The sequence below is a fragment of the Ceratosolen solmsi genome, unplaced genomic scaffold (genome assembly GCF_000503995.2).
Source record: "Ceratosolen solmsi marchali unplaced genomic scaffold, CerSol_1.0 scaffold27, whole genome shotgun sequence".
In the NCBI taxonomy this organism is placed as follows: Eukaryota; Metazoa; Arthropoda; class Insecta; order Hymenoptera; family Agaonidae; genus Ceratosolen; species Ceratosolen solmsi.
Genome location: NW_011948426.1, coordinates 4642796 through 4663695, shown reverse-complemented (window position 1 = coordinate 4663695; position 20900 = coordinate 4642796). Strand labels below are relative to the sequence as shown.

Here is a 20900-nt window from a genome sequence, read left to right as displayed (position 1 = left end):
TCACAGCAACAATGATAATGTGGCATCCGTCATAAATTCAGCATAATGTTAACATATAGTTGACAACAAGAGAACCAACTGTTAATAATATCAAACTCTGGATTATTCCAAATTCAGAAATGCAATTGTATAATAAATAATTTGTAGAAATTTCTTTCGAAGACACAAATTGAAAGATATATTTCTTAAATACGATCAATCTGCTTTTGAAAAATTAAAATAACTACTTCATATAAGATTATGAGAATATTTTTAATAATTATTCTGTAATGATTTTAATAGTTTATTATTGTTTAAACAAAGAAATATTTATTACGTGAATAACTATTGAGATTTGGTATAAATAGTAGAAATTGCCCATAGCAGCAACGTAATTTTATGCAATAATAACTTTTGTACTCGATGAACAATATTTACATTTAAATTCAAATTGAAATGGTTTTTAACGACTAGTGGATTTCTTTAAGTTGTGCCATAAAAATTGCATCAATTTCATAATGGCCTCGATATATTTTCGCTAAACTTTAAAGAGACTGTATTCTGACTAATAAAAAGAAATAAAAAGAAATAAGGAAAAAAGAAATGATTTATGAAAATAAAGTCAGGAAATCATAGTAAATCACCAATTAGGCTTTATTAAATGTTTGATAAATCGTTAACATTAGCAGGCGCGTACGCACATGCACGCACACACATGCGCCCACGTGCATATATATATATACATACATATATATACATATATATATATATATATATATATATATATATATATATGTATATGCATATGTGTGGTTGAATATGTAATGTTACATCGTTGTCCGAGCGCCGTAAATTAACTCATGAAAGCTACTCGGTACAATACCTAAGATGAGAGGAAAGACAATGAGAAAAGGTGTAACAAAGGTATGGCGAAGGGACGATCGGAAATCTGCGCTTTGCCGAGGTCCAGACGACAATCGATTTGACTCGCGGCTGCAGCGGCTCGTTCACCTTCTCGTTGACGCGTTCCTTGCGCTTCACCGACCACTCACCACTTGCTATGCCAGCCTTCGTGTCCACTAGAATGCCATCCCCCGTGTCCGCCGTAATAAAGAGGCCAGCCCAGACTCCAACCACCATGCAACCCGTGACCTGAATTCCAGCCGCCCAACCCGTGTCCCAGAGTCCAGCCACTGTGTAGACCGTGACCGGCGCTCCAACCGCTTAGCCCATGTCCCGCCGACCAGCCGTGGCTACACACATTTTAATCGTTTAACCATCCCAAGCTCATTACTCCCTTTAAGATAATGCACTAATTGCAAGATCTGTGCTATTTTTTAGCCATTGACATCGAGGCTCAATGTCAATTTAAACGGCAACATTTAAGCTCGAATGACTATCCCCGACATTTCGCTGGGATTATTTTATTGCGCGACCAACTATGCCACACTAAATTAATAATCATAATAATCTCGATCGTAATCATATTCAACCATATAGATAACGTTTAAATAATTGACAATTGTATCATTGACAATTTATTGATGGAAACAACATTTACAACAATAAGATAAAGCAATGAGATTGTATTCTGCCGATATTCGATTATTCTTAATATAATGAAATGGATACCTCGGTATTGCGTAAAAATACGAAAACTTCTAACAGATGTATTTTCTTATAAGTATTATGAGCTTGTCATTACATTTCAATATAATGCATATATTGTAAAACGATATATTCAAAATGATCATTAAGAATCAAATGAGCTAATTCAAAATTTAACTTTTATAATCTAATAAATAATTCTATGTATCAACAATTTACAGATACAATCTTTTAAAAAGCAACTATCTGTTGTAAAAACACAGTAAAATTTTGATTATTCACATGAAATATTCCACTTATCTCAGTTAAAAAAAAAATGATATTTTTAGCAAAAATCTAAATTTCTACTTCGATTAAAATAAAATTTCTTATTCAATAATATAATATGAATGTTCTCGTCTCGTTACACAATTAGTCAGTCGATTGCTTCGGAGAAAAAAAAACACAAAGACTGTAAAGAACTCAAAGCCTAAACTAAACTCAAAGACATTAATTTAAAGCCACAAGAGTATTTTCAATTTTGTGCACATTATAAGCAAACAAATAATTGATAAATGTATAAAAATGCAGAATAACATAATAAAAATTATATATATATATATAACATTTCACATAAATACTAACAATTTGAAAGAATGGAAAGAAAACTTTAGATTTTGTCATAAACGTAACTATTTTTAGCTTATTTTGGAAAATGTTTGCAATCAATAAATACAAAAATAATTATTATTTGTAAGGCCTCATTGAAATTAAATTAATGTAAAATTCTGTCGGAAAAGAAAAAAAAATGAATGTATTATCCATGTAACTAACTACACATGAGACTAATATTTAAAATAAACACGTTATATTTATTTTTAAATTTGATGGCTAAACTAATCGATTATACATCGCTTATAAGAAATATTTATTTTTACAATAATTAAATTCCATTACATTCACATATTAAATGTCAACAAAAAAAAAAAAAAAAAAAAAAAAATTATTTTAAATATAAAAAAAAAAAAAAAAAAAAAAAAAAAAATTATTTTTGATAATTTTTTCAGATTTTAAATGAATTACTACAAATATAGTATGGAATAATAATTATTTAATTATTAACATGATCATAGATTCTGTAATATAAATTTTAAATATAATCTAATACGATGAAATACTATTTTTATATAAACTTAATATTAAACGACTACGGTACAACTATAATTAGATTAAAACTATTTTGAAAAGAAAATATACAAATAATAAGTAAAAAAAACTTTATTGTTTATTTTTGAACTGTACAATTTCTTAACCAATCATTTTTTTGTTGTCAACCGTAAACTAATTCATATTAGCCGTCTAACAATTTTTTAACCGTAAATTAAGCGTAAAAAAATAATTTTTCAAAAATGTCTTTATCTTCAAAAAAAAAGTACTAATAAAAATTAATATAAATTCAGTGATTATTAATCGTATTATAATTAATACTATTTTATATAGTTCAAATTTCAATAATAGCAATATGAAAATAAAACCAATGTTACATTCGCCAACGATTGCAATTAAATAAAATTACTTTTAAATTAAAGAAATAAACTTACGAAGGCCAACCATGGCCATGACCAATACTGAGACCAATACCATGACCATATGATGGCCAAACCCAAGGACTCCAACCATAGCTTCTCTTGTCAAGTTTTCTTTCGTCGATTGTTTCTTCACTTTCAAGATTTTCTTGTAATACACTCTGCTCGCCGCGAAGATCGTTTACCTCGACTGATTTTGACATGACAGCCTGACCCACGGCTAAACCAACCACTGAAAAAATTATCTGAAAAGCGCGTCCAATAAATAATCGCGGTTTCAATTGAAAAGGGCATATCATCGGCGCGTATTAAAACAATAATATATGAAGAGTAATGAAAGTAATGAATACAAAATGAGTGGTATGAAAAGACTTTTGTTATTTCATTAAATTGCATTTAAAATGAAAGAATATTCATGAAATGATAATGATAGTATGTAAGAATGATTAAACATGCGCTATCAAATCTAATAAAATGTCATAATAAACTTTACTCCGTGTATGTAACTAATTATCCCCTCAAATCGAATTATCTTAATAAGCTGAATATAAAATAGCAAATAGCCCCTGAGATATTTATTTTCTTTATTTGCGACAAACTCGGCTTACCAGCAACTTCATTTTATTATTAAACGAGACCAATGCAACTGATAGATTTGCCAGACGTGTGCTATACTTTTATACTAACTTCTCCGACTAACTCGTTTATATATATCATTATAGCCAGTTCCCGACTTAGCAACATTAAAGCACACATGCCCGGATGTAACAACTTGGTCTCTCAGCCACTCCCATAACCGAATTGCAAACGACATACTGCATCTGAAGCGTTGTTGCTACCTGCTGAAAACTAGCTGCGGATTTTAAACTGCAATGAAAAATGGAACTCGTCTTGCTCTTAAGGTATAGCCAGCTTAGAAAAAAAGAAGAAAAAAAAGCAACAGCATACTCATCGACCAGCCTTTGATTACATACAAAAAGTTACGATCGCGTAACGATAAACACGTTCTCAATGCTCCACATGGGCCATAAATTGGTAAGAATAGTTAAGTGAAAAGAGATACTAAAAACGGGAACAATATATATATATATATATATTATCCTGGCTTGCGCGGAGAAATCAGTGGGCATCGAACTGTGCGGTAACAAGTGGATCGCAAAATAAATTAGCCACCGGTCGAATCGCCTTATTATGATACTGACGTACGCCCCCCTCATTGTTTACGTGATTATCACTATTACTTGTTAGCTTCATCTGATAATATGTCAGGCACCGAGAATTCAATGAATAAAATATTCGCTAATTTCTTTAGCGGACATTTAATTTGCATGTTGGCAGAAAAATCCGAGCTCTTCCTGACTTTCTAGTTCCCTCGTCACTTCGTGGAAAAAAGCGAACACGGAAATGGAGTGGATTTATTGGCATGTCATCCATCTCGCTCGTTACGACATCCCTGGCTGGTCTCTTTTGCAATTCAATAATTTTCATTATTAACTAGCCGTTTTAAGCGAGCATCGTAATATATGCTCTATCTTGTTTATATCTTGATTACATCTCATTGGATAAATATTGGATCAAGCCAGATGCAAATTACATTGACGGAATTGCAACTTACTATATACAATGATTTTTTTTCTATACATTTAAATAAGAACAACGAGGATATTTGAAAGTAGAAAATAGAACATTTTAAAATATCATTATGCGTACTTCACTTATAACAATTAAAAACTATATCATAAGGACTATATCGTTCAAATTATAATATAAATTTTGCATTTTTTTTTCGTTTGTTTATACATACACATTAGGATTACAATAATACCAATATTATACAAAAATCAAAAATGATATTTCTACGTAAAATCAATTCATACTCGTTGTGAGGTAGCATTTGAATTTTATGCATTCAATTAAATGTTCATACTTTTGCGTTTTGTCAATGGGTATAAATTACATATAATCATACATATATTATAGATAATAAAACAAATTAATTTCCAATTAGCCATCGACGATACTTAGATCGTACGTTTATCCGAATTACATAGATTACATTTATTATCTATAATACAATCAATATTATAATACTGTAAATTCTAAAAGTCATAATAATGAAGTGGCACTAATTATGATTTGTATTTTACATCCTAGACTTTATACCACAAAAGAAATTGTCACCCTTACGCATCTGCAAACTATATAATGTATTTTTTTAAAATGAAATTACTACCACTGTTTTATAATGTGAATAGTAAACATTCATGCTATATAACATTTTCTAATTGGCCTTCGTTTTTAGATAATTACTGTTTAACGAGTTCCTAATTCGGTGACATTAAACATTCTAAAGAGTTTTTATAATAATAATAAAAAAAAAAAAAAAAAAAAAAAAAAAATTGAAAGTAGTAACAACAAGCTTTAATTTGAAGTATAAACAAGATCTCCTTTTCAATGCGAAAGTAGGAAAACAACTTAGATTCTCTCCAATATATATTATTCCATCATCAAATTAATAAATTCAATTTTCATTTCTCTAATAAATTCTTCTGTGCTACACAATTTTTGATATTTTTGATCTTACATTAGTCAAACTAAAAAATAGTAGCTTTAAAATATATATATATATATATATATATATATAATTAGTAGAAATGTTTATCTAAGAAATAATTTGTAAAAGAACTATTAGAACTCTTTCTACAACAACAAAATTATTTACTCTTTTTATACTTTATATAAATTTGAATTTGTATTAAATCTAAGTAAATATTTGTTCAATAATTTTTTCCATAAAGTTATTTGTCCACCATTTTTCCACACATTAAATTATGTGTAAAGAATTGAAAATATTGAAGATTTTTAAAACATATAAATCTTACATGTCCAAGTCTCAAATTATATTAATACTATTGAAACTTTATCGAAATGCATATTCTTAAATTAGAATTTGCAAAGTACAATTTTATATCATTTTCCTTGCATGTCGATTTATAGAAAAAATTTATATTACAAAAATATACAAACTTCCCAAGTTCGTTTCTCAATAGAACTATTTTTATCTACAAATTTGTGTAATTATGAATTTTTTTTAATAAATAAATTGTGTATAAAAGCTCTTAGAATCACGTTTATAAACCATTTACCAATAATAAAAATGTATCAAATGAAAATTCGATTACATTTATTAAATATGATTACAATTTGCACATGAAATATTAATTAAAACGACTGTGTTCAATTATTTTAAATGAAATCGTTCATATAAAATTGATCTCGCGGTTAACAAAATAAAATTTGGACATCTTAATTTTTTCATGCAATGTATTAACGAGTGAATGTATGCAATACAATTATTTTTAGGCATATCGATACAAAATTCTATTGCGCTATTAAAACAATTAAAGTTGAATACAGGAACTATAACTTAGTTAATTTGTGGTTTTCTTCGTAAAAAAAGATATTAAAAATTCAACAATTATTAACATATTTTTTTGAAATTAGCGTCTTTGAAACAAAGTAGTGAAGCCGGTATTAAAATTAATTTTAAAAATAAAAATATAAAGAATTAAAAATTATAAATCGTTCGATTAAAAAATTAAAATGACGATTGAAACAATAAAATCATAAATACCTACTTTCACTGACTAAAAATAAATAGATGTACTAGTAAAAGCAATAACGGACATAATAATGTACAATTCCAAATACACTTTATAGACTCAGTAATGCACGCATTTTTAGAAATATTGATTTTAAAATAATAGAAGATCATTGTAATCTATAATACCATAATCATATTTTCATATTACTTTGGTTATTAAGTATTTTATTACGTATTATGTTTATTATATTAACAGTAACATATAATATAGTTTATAGAAGTATTTAAATATGCTTAAATTATATTATAAATTTATCATTATGACGTTTTGACTGCTTAATAGTACTATCGTACGAAACACTATTATTATCTACCTAACTTCATAATTTCATGTTATCTTCTAATAATTAATGAAATATACTCAAATATAACGGTAATATTATCATAACAATAGGTTATAACTTCGTGGAAATATATATTTTTAAATGATTGATAAATAAATGTATTAATTATTAAATAAATAATATTTAATAATTTATTTTAAAATATTTATTTACTCATTTTTAAATATTATCATGAAAGGCTAAGTATTTTGTGATTAAAATGTAAGATTAATTTATGTAACATGACATATTAACTAACAGTAGACCATGTAAATTTCAATTCTTTCGGAGTACAATGAATAGAAAGGCTCGACTTATACTTTTTAATCATTGAGATTTCTGAAAGATTGATAATCATTCTTTAAAAACAGCAGTCTCGATATTACGCTTATTCAGGAACGAATCATTGTAACCATAGCTTCCGTTAAAGAAAACTTGATTTATTAACGTCTAAGGGGAGGGCTTAATAGTTAATCGAGACATGTCCATCAGCGGATTATACAATACCAGAAATACTTTCATCGACATAAATTCGTCGCTATATACAGCCGATCTGACACGAGATAACATAGATTTTAGAAGATTCAAATTTTCGGATATAAATGCTTCTTATAGTGCTTCAGCACTAAAAAAAAGATGAAAAAAATAATGATACTGACAAACCTTACACTTCCGTTAAAATTTCACAAACTGAGCTAGACACGCACAAACTCTGTTCATTGCAAAGGGAAGAAAAGATCCACGAAGCTATGGAACAGTCTAGCTTCGTGCAAATAATTGAAAGTTGAATATGACGGTGCGACAGGATGATGATGGGAATAAAAAAGGTCGAACTTCGCGCTCGATTACCGTTTACTGCTCTCCCTTTCTAGACACTCCAATAGCCCGAGACCACAGTTTGATTTACGAGGTAATCGCCATTAATTACTGCAGAAGTCGGTCCGTGAACTCTGTGTTCCAACCTCTTATTATTTTTTTCTATTTGTTTAATCAATCTCGCATCTTTGTATGTGCAGTAATTTGTACATATTTTGTGCTTCCGCCGACGATGATACCTCAAACACTCAGCTATGGAATAGGTGTGGGAAAAAGCTTTCCCTTATTTCTACGATCGCAATGAAAGAATAATGGAAAAAGAGCGTATATTATTATACCGATTAAGCCTTAGCCTACGGCAAAATCGTAATAATAAGAAGTTTGTAAGTAAGAGAAATTATTATTATTATAACTACTCGTTGCTTCAAGTTCGATTCCTAATCCGTAATTAGTCGTATTCGGTGCTATGGTTAGCTTAGGATAACACAAATATTAATCCTAAAAATGTTAAATAGTACAAAATTTATATTAGCATATTGATGCTACAAAACAATAAAAAAAATTAATTTAACGATTTAATTAAATTACTCATAGAAACGAAATTGATGAAAGCAATTTTCAGAAGTAAATGTACTGTCTTAGATTTCTAAGATATATTTGAATGCGTTGCTTGTCACGCTAAAATTTATCGTAAAAATAGTAAATATGAAACATTGTGTAATTTGAAAAAATCCTATGGATCACGCAAGAAAATACGCCGTGCAGACAAAATGTATAATAAAAAATAGCGACCATCTGTCCCGGCGATTTCTCTATCATTTATTTTTCCATTTACCAGTATTTTCATTCGCATATTTAATGTATAATAAGTTAATTAAATATTCAGACATAATCTGTAAAATATCGTAAAGTTATTGTTTGATGAATTGTAATTGAGATTTTAAACTTTTACGTGATCTCACGCGATAGGCTTTCTTTATATTAAAATTTATATTAATACCTAATTTTAATTCATTATCCTTTGTAAACAATCGTTGAGATCCAACAATTTTTGTAATAAAAACATTATGTATAAATTGCATAGAGAATATAACATGAAGAGAATAAAATCTCAATTAATTTCATATCATAAAAATAAAAAAGAATTCTATTCCATCGATTCTTTATAATAAATAGTAATCTTTAATTTTTCATATTAAAATAAAATAATAGTTGGCCATTTAAACTAAAACTTAACTTCTAATGCTCTCGTTGGTCGTAGTAATATTTTTTAATTGTTATTTTTATCGATAGTATAATAAAATATTATTTCAACGATCAACTTGTATATAAACATGAAAATATCCTTGCATTATGCCCTATATATTTAATTTAAATGAATAAAATTTTATTGTTTTCAAATATAAAATACTATACGAAATCTTAAATAGAAATTAATACATTTAGTGCAAAAGCTATTTGTATTCTTTTTACAAGTAATAAGGTTAATTTTATTAGTTATTAAAAAATATACGAATCCCAATTAATCTGTTATTTATAAAACTGGAAAATGAAGTGGTCTAGCCGTATTACAGTACAGTTTTTAACAATAGATATATATTTTAATTTTAAAGTTTTAATGTTTTTTTAAATTTATAATTGTAGGTTGATAAAAAAAATAAGAATATTTAACTAAAAATAATTTACCTCTGCCTTTAAAAATCGAATGTGAATGTTGATGATGATGGTAATAATAATAATTACAATATATTGATATTCTATGTACTTATCAAAAATAAAAGCTAATAAGTTTAAAATAAACTTATGTAAATAGTGTAAATGTAAGTGAAACAAAGATAGGTCGAGATTTACGATGACTAATGAATAATGGAACATAAAAACGATTGTTTTCATACTTTGATTGAATATATTCATAAGCTTAATTGTATATCTTAATAATTGCCAACGATTTAAATCCATATAACTGGCAAACTATAGGTGTAAAAAATCATAGAAAAAAAAACCTGACATGATTTAGACATTGCAAAGTCTCGTTGGTAGTAAAATTTATGAGAAAATCTATAATGCACAGCACGGATTATATTCATATTGAACTAACTTATTTAGGTCGTTCTGGTGGTTTCGCTCGTTTTTTCATAATTTTTTCCATGCTCTCATTATTCGTACGCCGCTCACATTTGCCAATTCAATATACAATTCGTGGCACAAGCTCTCGCCAACACGCAAATCAGCAACGGCACCTGATATGCTACCAGCTTCTTATTAATACTAACAATTTATGATCTGTTCGATTGTTAAAGAGCCCAAGATTATCGTTGTATCTATATTCGCATTATCGCCAATGGAGAGAATGTAGCCGTCGGGACTATTAAGTTTTTGTACGGCGGTCGCTACCACCACCGCCGCCGTCGTCGCCGCTGCCATTGCCGCCGCCGCCGCCGTACCGCTTCACTTGACTCTAATCAACAGGTGGGCCCGTGCAATTTAAGAGAAACTCGTAGCGGTCCTTTCCGTTATTATGCAAAATCAGCCCCACTAGCGAGGCTTATTGTTTCACGACGTCAGACAGGTTGAGCAGTACCGGCAGTTCGCGCGCAGAATTCAGACTTAATCGACATCCTTCGGCATATCCGCCCTGCAACTTTTTTCTCTTTTTTGGCACCTTTAAAAGTTCGTTGTGCGTACTTTTATCGCTTTGATGCATAAATCGATATGTCAAAAAATGCATGCATTTTTGTACATAAAATAATGTCTTCGATAATGGCGTGAATTTGATTTTACTCGAATACCGTGATTTCATCTAATTATAATTATAATTATACAAATTGTACTATTGATTGCTATAATTCTTTTAAAACTCGTATATTGCTGGAAATAATTATAATTTAAAATAATAATCTTAAGCTTGTTTTATAAGAAAAGTAAAAAAAGGCAACAAAAGTCAAGAAAAAGAATCGACATAAGTAAAAATTTATAAACTTGTAAAGTGAATTTTAGAATGTGACAAATATCGAGAATAAAGTTCATTTGCTCATGGATATCGATGTGTAACTACGAGAATCGTGCAACGATGAAACTCTTTTCTTTAATCTGCCTTATTTGCGTTCTTGCCATCATTGAAGCCGATGTTATTAATAACATCAAACTGTACGATGGCAAGATCAAGAGCTCAATGCATAAGAACAACGCGAATGAAAACGACCACAAAATGGTCCATTTAATAGAACAGCAGATGCTGTTGCTTAATAAATCAGGGGACGCAGCTCGTGATAAGCGTGCCCTAGGTATTCTCCTTCAAGGGTTCATGGAAGCGCTCGGCTATACGGTCACACCGCTCCAAGTGGCGAGTCTTGCCAATCCAGCTCCGATGTCGCAAATGTCGCCGATGAAGCTTCAACCTAAGGCCCCGATGCCAATGGCCCCGGCGAAATCCAATGCCACCTCCGCAACCGCAACTCTACCCCCGCGACAGCGAGAGACTCTACGGTTCACGGGAGTTCTAAACTTTGGCAATAACGTCAACACCTCCAATCTAGTTAATCACCTCGCTCAGTATGAACAGCTGTTCCACAGGAATGGATCAGTGGGCCTTACGGCACCACCGCCGGCATCTGCCCCAAAGTCAAAAATAGATCCACGATCCCAACAGCCGTTGCCCGAGCCGCTCTTCGTGAAAATTCCCCTGCCGATAGCACCGAGCCTGCTCCCATCGCAGCCGCAATTGCCTATATCCCTGCAGAATAACTATCGAGACGAATACGCTAATGATCAGGAAAAGGTGTACCAAAGCAATAGGAATACTGAAGGTAATCAAGGAGACTACGAGGAAGAGGACGACAAGTCGCAACATAGTGAAGAATATGAGCACAAACAAGAAATTTATCACGAACCCAAGGACAAAAACTACGAATACGACAGTTACGAAAAGCCGAATGAAAAAAACAGCGAAAAGGAGTATAAAAATAATAAAAAAATTGTCAACTATAGCGTAGAGAATAAAGAAATTTATGATCCAAGTGAGGTTTCCGAAGAAGTACCAATAACAAATACAAAATTCAGGCACACCATGTATGTTAATGAGCCCGACTGGAAGAAGAATCACGAGGAGCAACTCTACAAGTTGGCTGCCGAGCAAGAAGCACATGCCGAGGCTTTAGCGGAAGAAAATTCTAAAAGGGAAAATAACAGAAATCGCGAGCATGAGCTGGACGAAGAAAATAATGACTTCCACAATAGTAGGGAGAAGGAAATTAGTGATCATAATGAAGAGAAGAGAGCTCGATATGAAATCATCTCCAAAAAACAACCTTATTATAATGAAAATAATGAAGATGATTCTGGATCATCTGAAAAAGAAAATTACAATCGTAATCGTGAGGAGAATGACAATGACGATTATCAAGAAGAATCTAATGTTTCCGATACACCACCGATTTATACTCGATACGAGGAAACGGCAACCGATATTTCAAAGGAGAATAGAGTAGTTACCGATAAATACGTAACACAAGATTACGATAAATATACAAGTTCTAATAATGGACCGTCTTCGGATTATCATAAAGTTTACGTCGATAGTGAGGAACAGAAAAAACGTCAAGAAAATGAACCGAATAAGTATTATTTTACAGTGCCCATCAATTATGATCAAGAAAATTCTCAGCCAGATCATACATTACGTGATAGTTATGGGGAAAGCTTGGAAAATCCAAATGGGAAAGTAGATGAGCGCGTATCCAGCTATTTCACTATGTTCAAAAATCCAGAGACTGGAATCTACGATCCTAACAGAATTCGTGAATACGAAAGCTCGCGCATTCCCTATGACCATATTGATCTAGTAAAAGGTTTTAAACGAATTCAGAATGAGTATGGCTTGCCGGAAAATAAATACGAAGAATATGATATTAATCATGACAAAATTGAACATCGCGCAAAAAGTTATTCGCAAGGATTATCAACCAAGAAGCACAAACAAGAAAAGAGTGCAAATGAATCCAAGAAGAGCTTGACAAAGGTTCAACCCGAAATAATGAACTGTGATTGCAATACTAAGAAAATCGATGGACAATCTGAAGAGGCAAGAAATCATGGGAAATCGGTGACGACTGGCTTATTGCCTTCAAGAATTTCAGAAGTTCCGACAAATTACCATTCGACGGTCAAATATCAGCATGAACCGGTAGATTACGACCAAAGTATCATAGCAAGATTAACATCCTATAATCAACCAATTACTGCACGATTCGAAGATACAGGAAAATACACAAATACTCCTAGCTACACCACTCTCTATCAACGTCAAACTACTATTCGCCCAATAGAATCCACGTCGCGAGTCAAATTAACAACAGAGAGATTATTACAAGAGACTGAGAGTAAAGAAATCCGAGCATGGCCAGCTCCATTTGATTATGCTTTTGACAATTCCGACCGCAATGATGTTATTTTTAATGCAACGCCAACAACAAATTTATACAAAACATTAAACAATCAATCACCCGTTTATGCAATTCCTTATGATAAAACAAAATCTAATTGTTATCAAGCACATTTACTGCCTGCCAAAAATTTTGCAAATAATTTTCAATTATTACAAAGAGATAATGAAAATATTAGATACAATATTGATAATCGTAATAAGCGACAAAGACGCCCGACAAATTCTTCTAAGAATACTAGAGTAAATAATAATAGGCAACAAATGTCTAAAAATAGGTATGTATTTATTTTTCTTAACTTTAAAAACAATCTAGTACCACTAAATGGTAGTTTTTAATGAAATACGAAGTAACCTTCGACTTTATTAAATAATATTTAACTTATAAATAAGGTTCAACTAGAAAAATTTATAACTATTAGCAATATATTTGAACTATACTTAAAATAATACTCTTCAAATACTTTTAAAAACATTAATAAAAAGTCTTTTGATCCAAATATTCAAGGAGGATGTAATAATAATAATAATAATAATAAAAAAAATTAAATAATAATATAAAAAAAAAACTTTCTATATAATATTTTAAAGATTTAGACTTCACTGTATTTTAAAAACCATTCTGAAAATGTTTATTTTGTTTCTTTATGCAATTTATATATTTAGATACTATTAAATCTATTCATGTGTATAAGTGCATTTGTATGTGAATATATTTGTATAAAAATATTATAGGATAAATCCTCGTTTAATTATATTGTAACTCGATTGTTTAATTCCTATTTAGTAAAGGCTAAGGCTCTAGGTATAAATACCTATTTCTGGGCGTTTCACTATTCTAGGCAACTAATGCATACCTGGAACTTTTCCTCGAATACCTAATACTTATGGATTCAACTTTTCATGCTCAATAAAAGTACCGTAATCGGCTACTTCAAATCTATTATTCTTCTTATAAACATATATTTTAATTAGATATTTTTATATACCTTTAGAATTACTTCCGCATAACTATAAACATTCCTAAATGAATTTATATATTAAAGTTTAAACATAATCTAGAAAACAGATTCAAGAATTAAATGAAATTAGTCAATCTAAGCTGCATTCTAATATCCTTGTAAGCTACAGTAAAAGTTTCGGAATTCTTTTGAAAATTTTATTATTGATTATTTCTTACAAATTAGCATATAAACTTCTAAAAAAAAAATAATTAATGCAATTTTTTTACAAACATTTACAGCATTAATTATTGCAACATAACGTATGCATTTACCCTTTAATAATTTATACCTGGAAACATTACAGTTTACATTTGATAATACATATTATTTTTCTGTTTTTATTTATTTATTAACATATTTTATATGTAAGCTTCTTTTGTAATTTAAAAGATTCATACTTAAAATATTCTTTTAAAACACATGCAAATAGATTTCAATAAATAAAGCATTGGTTTTACCAACGAGTAACTAATATATTTCCATACGGTGATTATTATTGTTTTAAACGTGTTACGTTTAAAATAGAACCTCTATATTAAGTAACTGTATTAAGATATTTAATTAAAAATAAAATCAGTCCCATGTCATTTCTACATATCATGATTAAAATAAAGTACAAGGTCTTGATAATATTTTTAGAAAATTTAATACAAATTTGCATTGATAAAAAAATACATTTGCTAACTAATTACGATAAAGAATATTCGAAAAATGAATTTAACAAAAGGTTATTAAATAAAAGTTGTACAAATTGCATAAATAATATAATCCAATGATAATTAGATGTTTAAAAATTAAAAATTTTTTTGTAAAAAAAATTAAAGATATATTAATTATGTTTAATACATCACTTTATTTTAACGTAAAATTATATATAATTTGAGGGAAAATAATTATTTGAATTTTTTAAATCTATAAGAAAAAATAATACAATCTAATTCAAATGTTAAATTAGATGCATATTAAAAAATTATATTAAAAATGGAGCAACATATTTTGAGATGAAATTCCAATTTTATTATAATGTTTACAAGCTGCAGAAGAAATACACTCTCCTTGTTGCATTTTAATTATAAATTGTTATCAAACGAATAAAATTGTTAGATTTTAAAATTACAATAGTGTATAAGCAATATTAAAAATTATTATAATACTTACATGTAATAAAAACCTATGCAATAGTTTATACATTATTGCATTATACGATAATTACCCCATGTAAAATTTTAACTTTTTTCCTATTCGAATTACGTTGTGAACATTCACCATTTCGAATTGCTCCTATAATTTCTGAAATAAAATTCATTGTGATTATTAATCGGAAGCTAAAATAATATACGTGTAAAGTAAATTATAGTCGTCCATTCTAAAAAAGTAAAAGTTAAACTATAACCTGCTAATTTCCGCCTCTCTAAACTGGCCTTGTTCTATTTAAGCAGATACGACTCAACTCTTCCTCCGCCATCAGCCAAAGATGACTTCGAACAAGGAAGGCAAAGACAATCGGATATGGAGAGATCCGTAAATTATGAGAACGGAACTGGAACGCCGACGAATCCTGCGCAGACAGGGGAAACTCTTACGCCGCATCCAGAAGGAAGCTACATAACGAAAATACCTCCCCAAGAGTGGAAAAACCGGCATCGTCCTGAAAGCGTAGGAAATCAAAAAAATCAAAAGGTGGTGAAAGTTCAGACGAAAAAAAATTATGACAATTACCCGCCTGTAAACAACAAGAGCAGTTCAAATTTGGAGTCGTCTAACTACGTAGAAAAGGATGGTATTCTGATAATACCGGAACCCACGCCATATTATTACAACGAAAGAGTCGATGAATTTACAGATGAGCCACTTAATGAGGCGGAAAATGTAAAAATTAAGGAGTATAGAAATAGAATAGAATCCGTGAAAGTATCAAATCTCAAGCGGCTTTATCCTACAGCTTCCACGCAAGTCCTCCGGTTATCCAGTAATTTGTGAAGATAATTCGAACTCTGCATTTTTATGGGTATTTATTTCACTGATTCCACACATTTATAAATGCAAATTTTAATGTTACACATTTTAAATCCAAGTCATATTTTAAATTATTTAGTATTACTAAGACCAGTTTTCTATCAATTTGAAATATGTACATTTACAACAACACGATTAAACAGTCCTGTAAATATAATATACACTTTTGATTTTTATTTCAGATAAATTGTCAAATTATGCGGGTGTCTCTTATCGAAATAAACAAAACATATGTTATAATAAGCACTTATATTTAAGATCTTTCACTATATATATTTAGCACTCATGTAAACACACACACACACGCGCGCGCGCGCGCGCGCGCGCAATTGTCATTGTTAATTATGAAGTTAATGACATTAAAATATTAACGATATTAATCTATATGGATAAAATCTTTAAAATCTTTGTAATTAACCAATATTTAATGAAAACGTGCACAATTGCATTACAAATAAATAACTTAAGCTCTACATTAATTGTTATCGATTATTATATTTATATTAAATTTTAATAACATATTATTATTGCGAGATAGAAAATGTAACTCCATTTTCTCGTTACAGGAAGAGCAAATAGGAGTAATGCGTATTAATTGCTTGAAATAAATAATGGGAGACAATCTTACTAGCCAATTCGTCGTCGAGACCATTGTGCAGACTTGTGTTGCTGTAAAGTCGTTGCGGTGCTATGTGAATAAATTAAAAAATTCTTGTATACGATTATATTAAGAATAAATTACAAAAATTATTACGATAAATATAAACTAATAAATATCAATATTAATTTGCGTCCTTTTGTTTTTCTTTCTCTTTCAACTTTACCGAATATATTTGCGTTATTTTTTGACAAATTGCTTGATGATAAAATAACCGAATGCGTCGGAACACATTTGAATCTTTTCCAAGTAATACAAACTTCGCGACATCTGGTGTAAAAATTCTTAACTAAAACGAAGCGTCGTGCGTCCACATACGATGTCAGCCTGTGCGTTCGTTGTTAAAAATGTAAATATCGAAGAATCTGTTAAAAGAAAGAATAATGGAGAGTTTTTACGTATTATTGTAGCTTAGTTTTTCAATGAACCGAAAGAATGTTTGTAAATGATAAGAATAGAACAATATAAGTAATAATAAGTAGAATATTAGAAGGTAAAATATTGATAATGGAGGATATAGAAAATTTTCTCAAGAAGATAGGAGTGGGTCAGAGACCTATGAAAGATCCATTTTTTGATAACTCTTATAAGACCTGTAAAGTGTTCGAACGCAAAGGTGTGATTGCCGAAGATGAAGAAGAACTTTGTCATAAATTGTAAAACTTGCTTAAGCAATTACAAATGATTCTGATTTTCTGTCATAAAAATAACCTAAAAATGTTACACTTTTGTTTTACAGTATGAAAGAATTCCTGTGCAATGCATGTGACGCTACTTTTGAGAATCTGCTTGATTATGAATTACATTATCATAATACTCACCATTTTGTATGTTTTCAATGCAAGAAGTGGAAGCCAACTGCAAAACTCTTAGAAATGCACATACAAGAAATGCACGATAATTTCTTTAAATTACAAGCTGAAAAACAGCCAATGGTAAATACAGTTTATTTCTTTTGCAGGTTATTATATTTCCTGTAATCATTTCTAGATGAATTACAAAAAATAATCTAAACGATTTTTTTCAGTATCGTTGTTATGTTTCGGAATGCAATGTAAAATTTATGAAACCTCAAGAGCGTACGCAACACTGCAGAGAAGTTCATAAATATCCAAAAAACTATCGATTTGATGAATTTATATATAAAAAAGAGACTGGTAAAGGTGATTCGGCGATGGAAGTAGATGAAAAAGTAACTCCTAAGAAGAAAAATTTGAAAAAAATACATTTCGGAAAAAATGCAAAATCTAAAGCTTTTGGAAAACAATGTTTGGATGCCAAAGGGCCGGTGGATATTAAGACAAATGATTCAAGCTCTACACCAAGTGTATCGTTAAAATCTACAACAATGTTTATTCCTAGACAAGTGCAACAGAAATCGTATGCTAAACTATTGACACAAAACCAGAAGCTAGAAAAGAATGTTCTTGAAACAGAAAGTATAATGGAACTGAGTGAATCACTACCAAATCTTTAATTAATAAATTGTTTTATATTTAAGCGAAGAGATAAAAGCTCAAAATGTATACATATTACATAAAAGGTAATTTTATTCTTATAAAAAATAATTTAATTATTTACAGCTTAGTACATCACATTTATAAATTATGTCTACTATTGTTATACATTTACCATTAATATTTTTTTATATAATACAATTTATTAACAAATCTTATTGTTATTCGATTATTCCTTAGCTGTAGCCTTTAAATACTAGCAACCATATAACATACATTTTATCTTTGTGTTCTCATCTTTTAAAACAGCATTTTCATACTTTAATCGAATATATTCTTGTTCAAGGAATGCAGCTCTAATAGCAATTTCATCTTCCTTTGCTCTCCTCGCATCCCTTGATCTTTTAGCAGCCTCGTTATTTTTTCTTCTCCGCTCCCAATATGCTGCATCTTTTTCATCGACAGTACTTGTAGGCAACATGGGACTCTTACTAATTCGACGCATCTTAATATTTGTACCTTCGTTAGTCCTTTTTACTGAATCGAGCATCCTATTTCGAAAGTCTGAGTATGCCTTTTTCAATTCCTGATCAAACATCATGTCTGGACCTAAAGTAATTGAAAGTGGATCTTTTGGGTATGCCTTAAACGGTCGCGGTGCCTTTTTACTATCGTCGGGAGCACTGTTTGTCTGCGGCGATGCTTCATGCGTAGTCGAAGACGTAGGCGTTTGGATTTGTGACACTACTGGTGAGTTGCTTTGGGACAATAATGCTGGGAGAACCGATGGTACACTTAACGACATTGGCGATGGAAGATTTACGGGAAGTATTGGGTATGGTGGATTAACGCGAGTCTCGCCTCCCGAAAGATTTGTATGCTCGAAAATTGGATGAAACTTGGTTTTCTTTGGTGAATCTGATTCGGATGGTGGTGTCATCACGTAAGTACGACTTTCAAACGGACTTTTCCTTTCATGGTTGGATGATGAGAAGCTGGACGTCTCTTCTTGGTGATATTGGTGAGTTTGATTTTGTTGGCTCTGCTTTACATCTTGTTCTTCGACCGACCGATGATGTTGATAATTGTTAACGTGTTTATTGTCATTGTTATTTGTTTCTTGATGGCTTTCCAGGTAAATCGTTTCTCGAAGAGGTGACACCATAGATTCCTTTACGTAATTTGTCGTGAGACTAGGTGATACGAGCTTCTTGCAGGAAAGATCGAGTACAGGGGTTTCAGTGCCTTCAGAAAACGGTTTTTTAACGATCGTGTTCGTGTAATCAAGCCCGTGAAGAGACTCCATCGATATCTTCTTAAATGACTTTGTCATTTCAACGACTTCACTTTGATTAACTCTAAAAATATAAAGAATTGTTTGGTTTGCTTTTCAATTACATACTTACGACATAAAAGGCGATTATATTTCATCAAAGAAATAATTTCTAGTAAATGCTTAAACAACTTTATACTACTTTCTATTTAAAATGTAATGCTATATATAAAAACTTTATTAAATCGCATTTATAACAATAATACCCTAATGTTACAATTTAATGAATTTATTTTAATCTTAGTATTACAATTATTATTATTTGTTGGCTTAAGGAAGTTATTTGTATCCAATTGAAAATTTTATGACAAATTTAGACTAAATGGACTGCCTAATTAATTGATAATGCAAAAACCATTCGCTGTTGTCTTTTCAATGAAAAAATAAAAGTTTAGATGATAAATATTTTGCTTGTATACTTTACTCGCATGAAAATTCAATCATTGTTTAATAATCCATTAATGGTATTAAAAAGCAGTGTTACGTTTATTAAAGTTTGTTAAAGAATGAATGTAGCATTTGAAAATAATTAAATTATTTGAATTTGTACTGTTTCCAATGTATCGACAAAAGATTGTATCCAAATGGTAAATGCAAATTTAATAATTGAAAGAATATTTTGAAAATTATAAATAAAAATGTAAATGTTAATTTGATAGAAAAGGCTTTTGTATCTTCAATAGACAAACATTTTGTACTTCATATATATATATGAAGTACAAAATATATATATATATATATATATATATAAAGATAAATCTTGAAATTGGCCAAAAAGAAAAAAAAGAAGAAAAAAAGGAAAAAAAAATGGAGGTGTATAAAAATTCTTGATAATTTGAAAAAAAAAATAAGTTATGAACATATGTCTTACTTTTAGACTTGATCACGATAGAAATTCATAGGAAACACAACACTAATATTATATTTGACTGTTCCTTTGGCGAAATAATCGGCGAAAAACTTCCAAGAATGACGAACAATGTTCATCGAACGCGTAAAACTTCTTACTGGACAGGCTGTTCTAGCTTCTACTATGC

The 20900-nt window shown here is 30.0% G+C and overlaps 4 protein-coding genes across 4 annotated transcripts; 2 read left to right on the top strand and 2 right to left on the bottom strand.

Moving 5' to 3' along the window:
* Nucleotides 1-764: 764 nt before the first annotated feature.
* LOC105363224 (holotricin-3) lies at nt 765-3392 on the bottom strand. The gene is made up of 2 exons (XM_011500856.1): nt 3168-3392; nt 765-1232 (listed from the first exon to the last, which is right to left on the bottom strand). The coding sequence occupies exons 1-2, from the start codon at nt 3353-3355 to the stop codon at nt 1028-1030; spliced, it is 393 nt and encodes a 130-aa protein (XP_011499158.1). The 5' UTR covers nt 3356-3392; the 3' UTR covers nt 765-1027.
* A 7550-nt stretch (nt 3393-10942) lies between these two features.
* Nucleotides 10943-17100, top strand: LOC105363351 (uncharacterized). The gene is made up of 4 exons (XM_011501018.1): nt 10943-13665; nt 15757-15773; nt 15839-16407; nt 16982-17100. The coding sequence occupies exons 1-3, from the start codon at nt 10999-11001 to the stop codon at nt 16377-16379; spliced, it is 3225 nt and encodes a 1074-aa protein (XP_011499320.1). The 5' UTR covers nt 10943-10998; the 3' UTR covers nt 16380-16407; nt 16982-17100.
* A 438-nt stretch (nt 17101-17538) lies between these two features.
* On the top strand, nt 17539-18605 carry l(2)k10201 (zinc finger protein 511 lethal (2) k10201). Its single transcript, XM_011500855.1, has 3 exons — nt 17539-17729; nt 17813-18008; nt 18101-18605. Exons 1-3 carry the CDS (start codon nt 17581-17583, stop codon nt 18548-18550), a joined length of 795 nt encoding a protein of 264 aa, XP_011499157.1. The 5' UTR covers nt 17539-17580; the 3' UTR covers nt 18551-18605.
* Nucleotides 18606-18724: 119 nt separating this feature from the next.
* Nucleotides 18725-19940, bottom strand: gt (transcription factor giant). The gene has a single exon (XM_011500854.1). The coding sequence runs from the start codon at nt 19861-19863 to the stop codon at nt 18787-18789; it is 1077 nt and encodes a 358-aa protein (XP_011499156.1). The 5' UTR covers nt 19864-19940; the 3' UTR covers nt 18725-18786.
* Nucleotides 19941-20900: the final 960 nt, after the last annotated feature.

Bases quoted from the DNA above. Each gene is read 5' to 3' on its own strand.
- LOC105363224 (XM_011500856.1), bottom strand. From the start codon at position 3,355: ATGTCAAAATCAGTCGAGGTAAACGATCTTCGCGGCGAGCAGAGTGTA. The intron at 1,233-3,167 runs GTAAGTTTATTT...AAATGTGTGTAG, and splicing joins CATGGCCATGGTTGGCCTTC to CCACGGCTGGTCGGCGGGAC.
- LOC105363351 (XM_011501018.1), top strand. From the start codon at position 10,999: ATGTGTAACTACGAGAATCGTGCAACGATGAAACTCTTTTCTTTAATC.
- gt (XM_011500854.1), bottom strand. From the start codon at position 19,863: ATGACAAAGTCATTTAAGAAGATATCGATGGAGTCTCTTCACGGGCTT.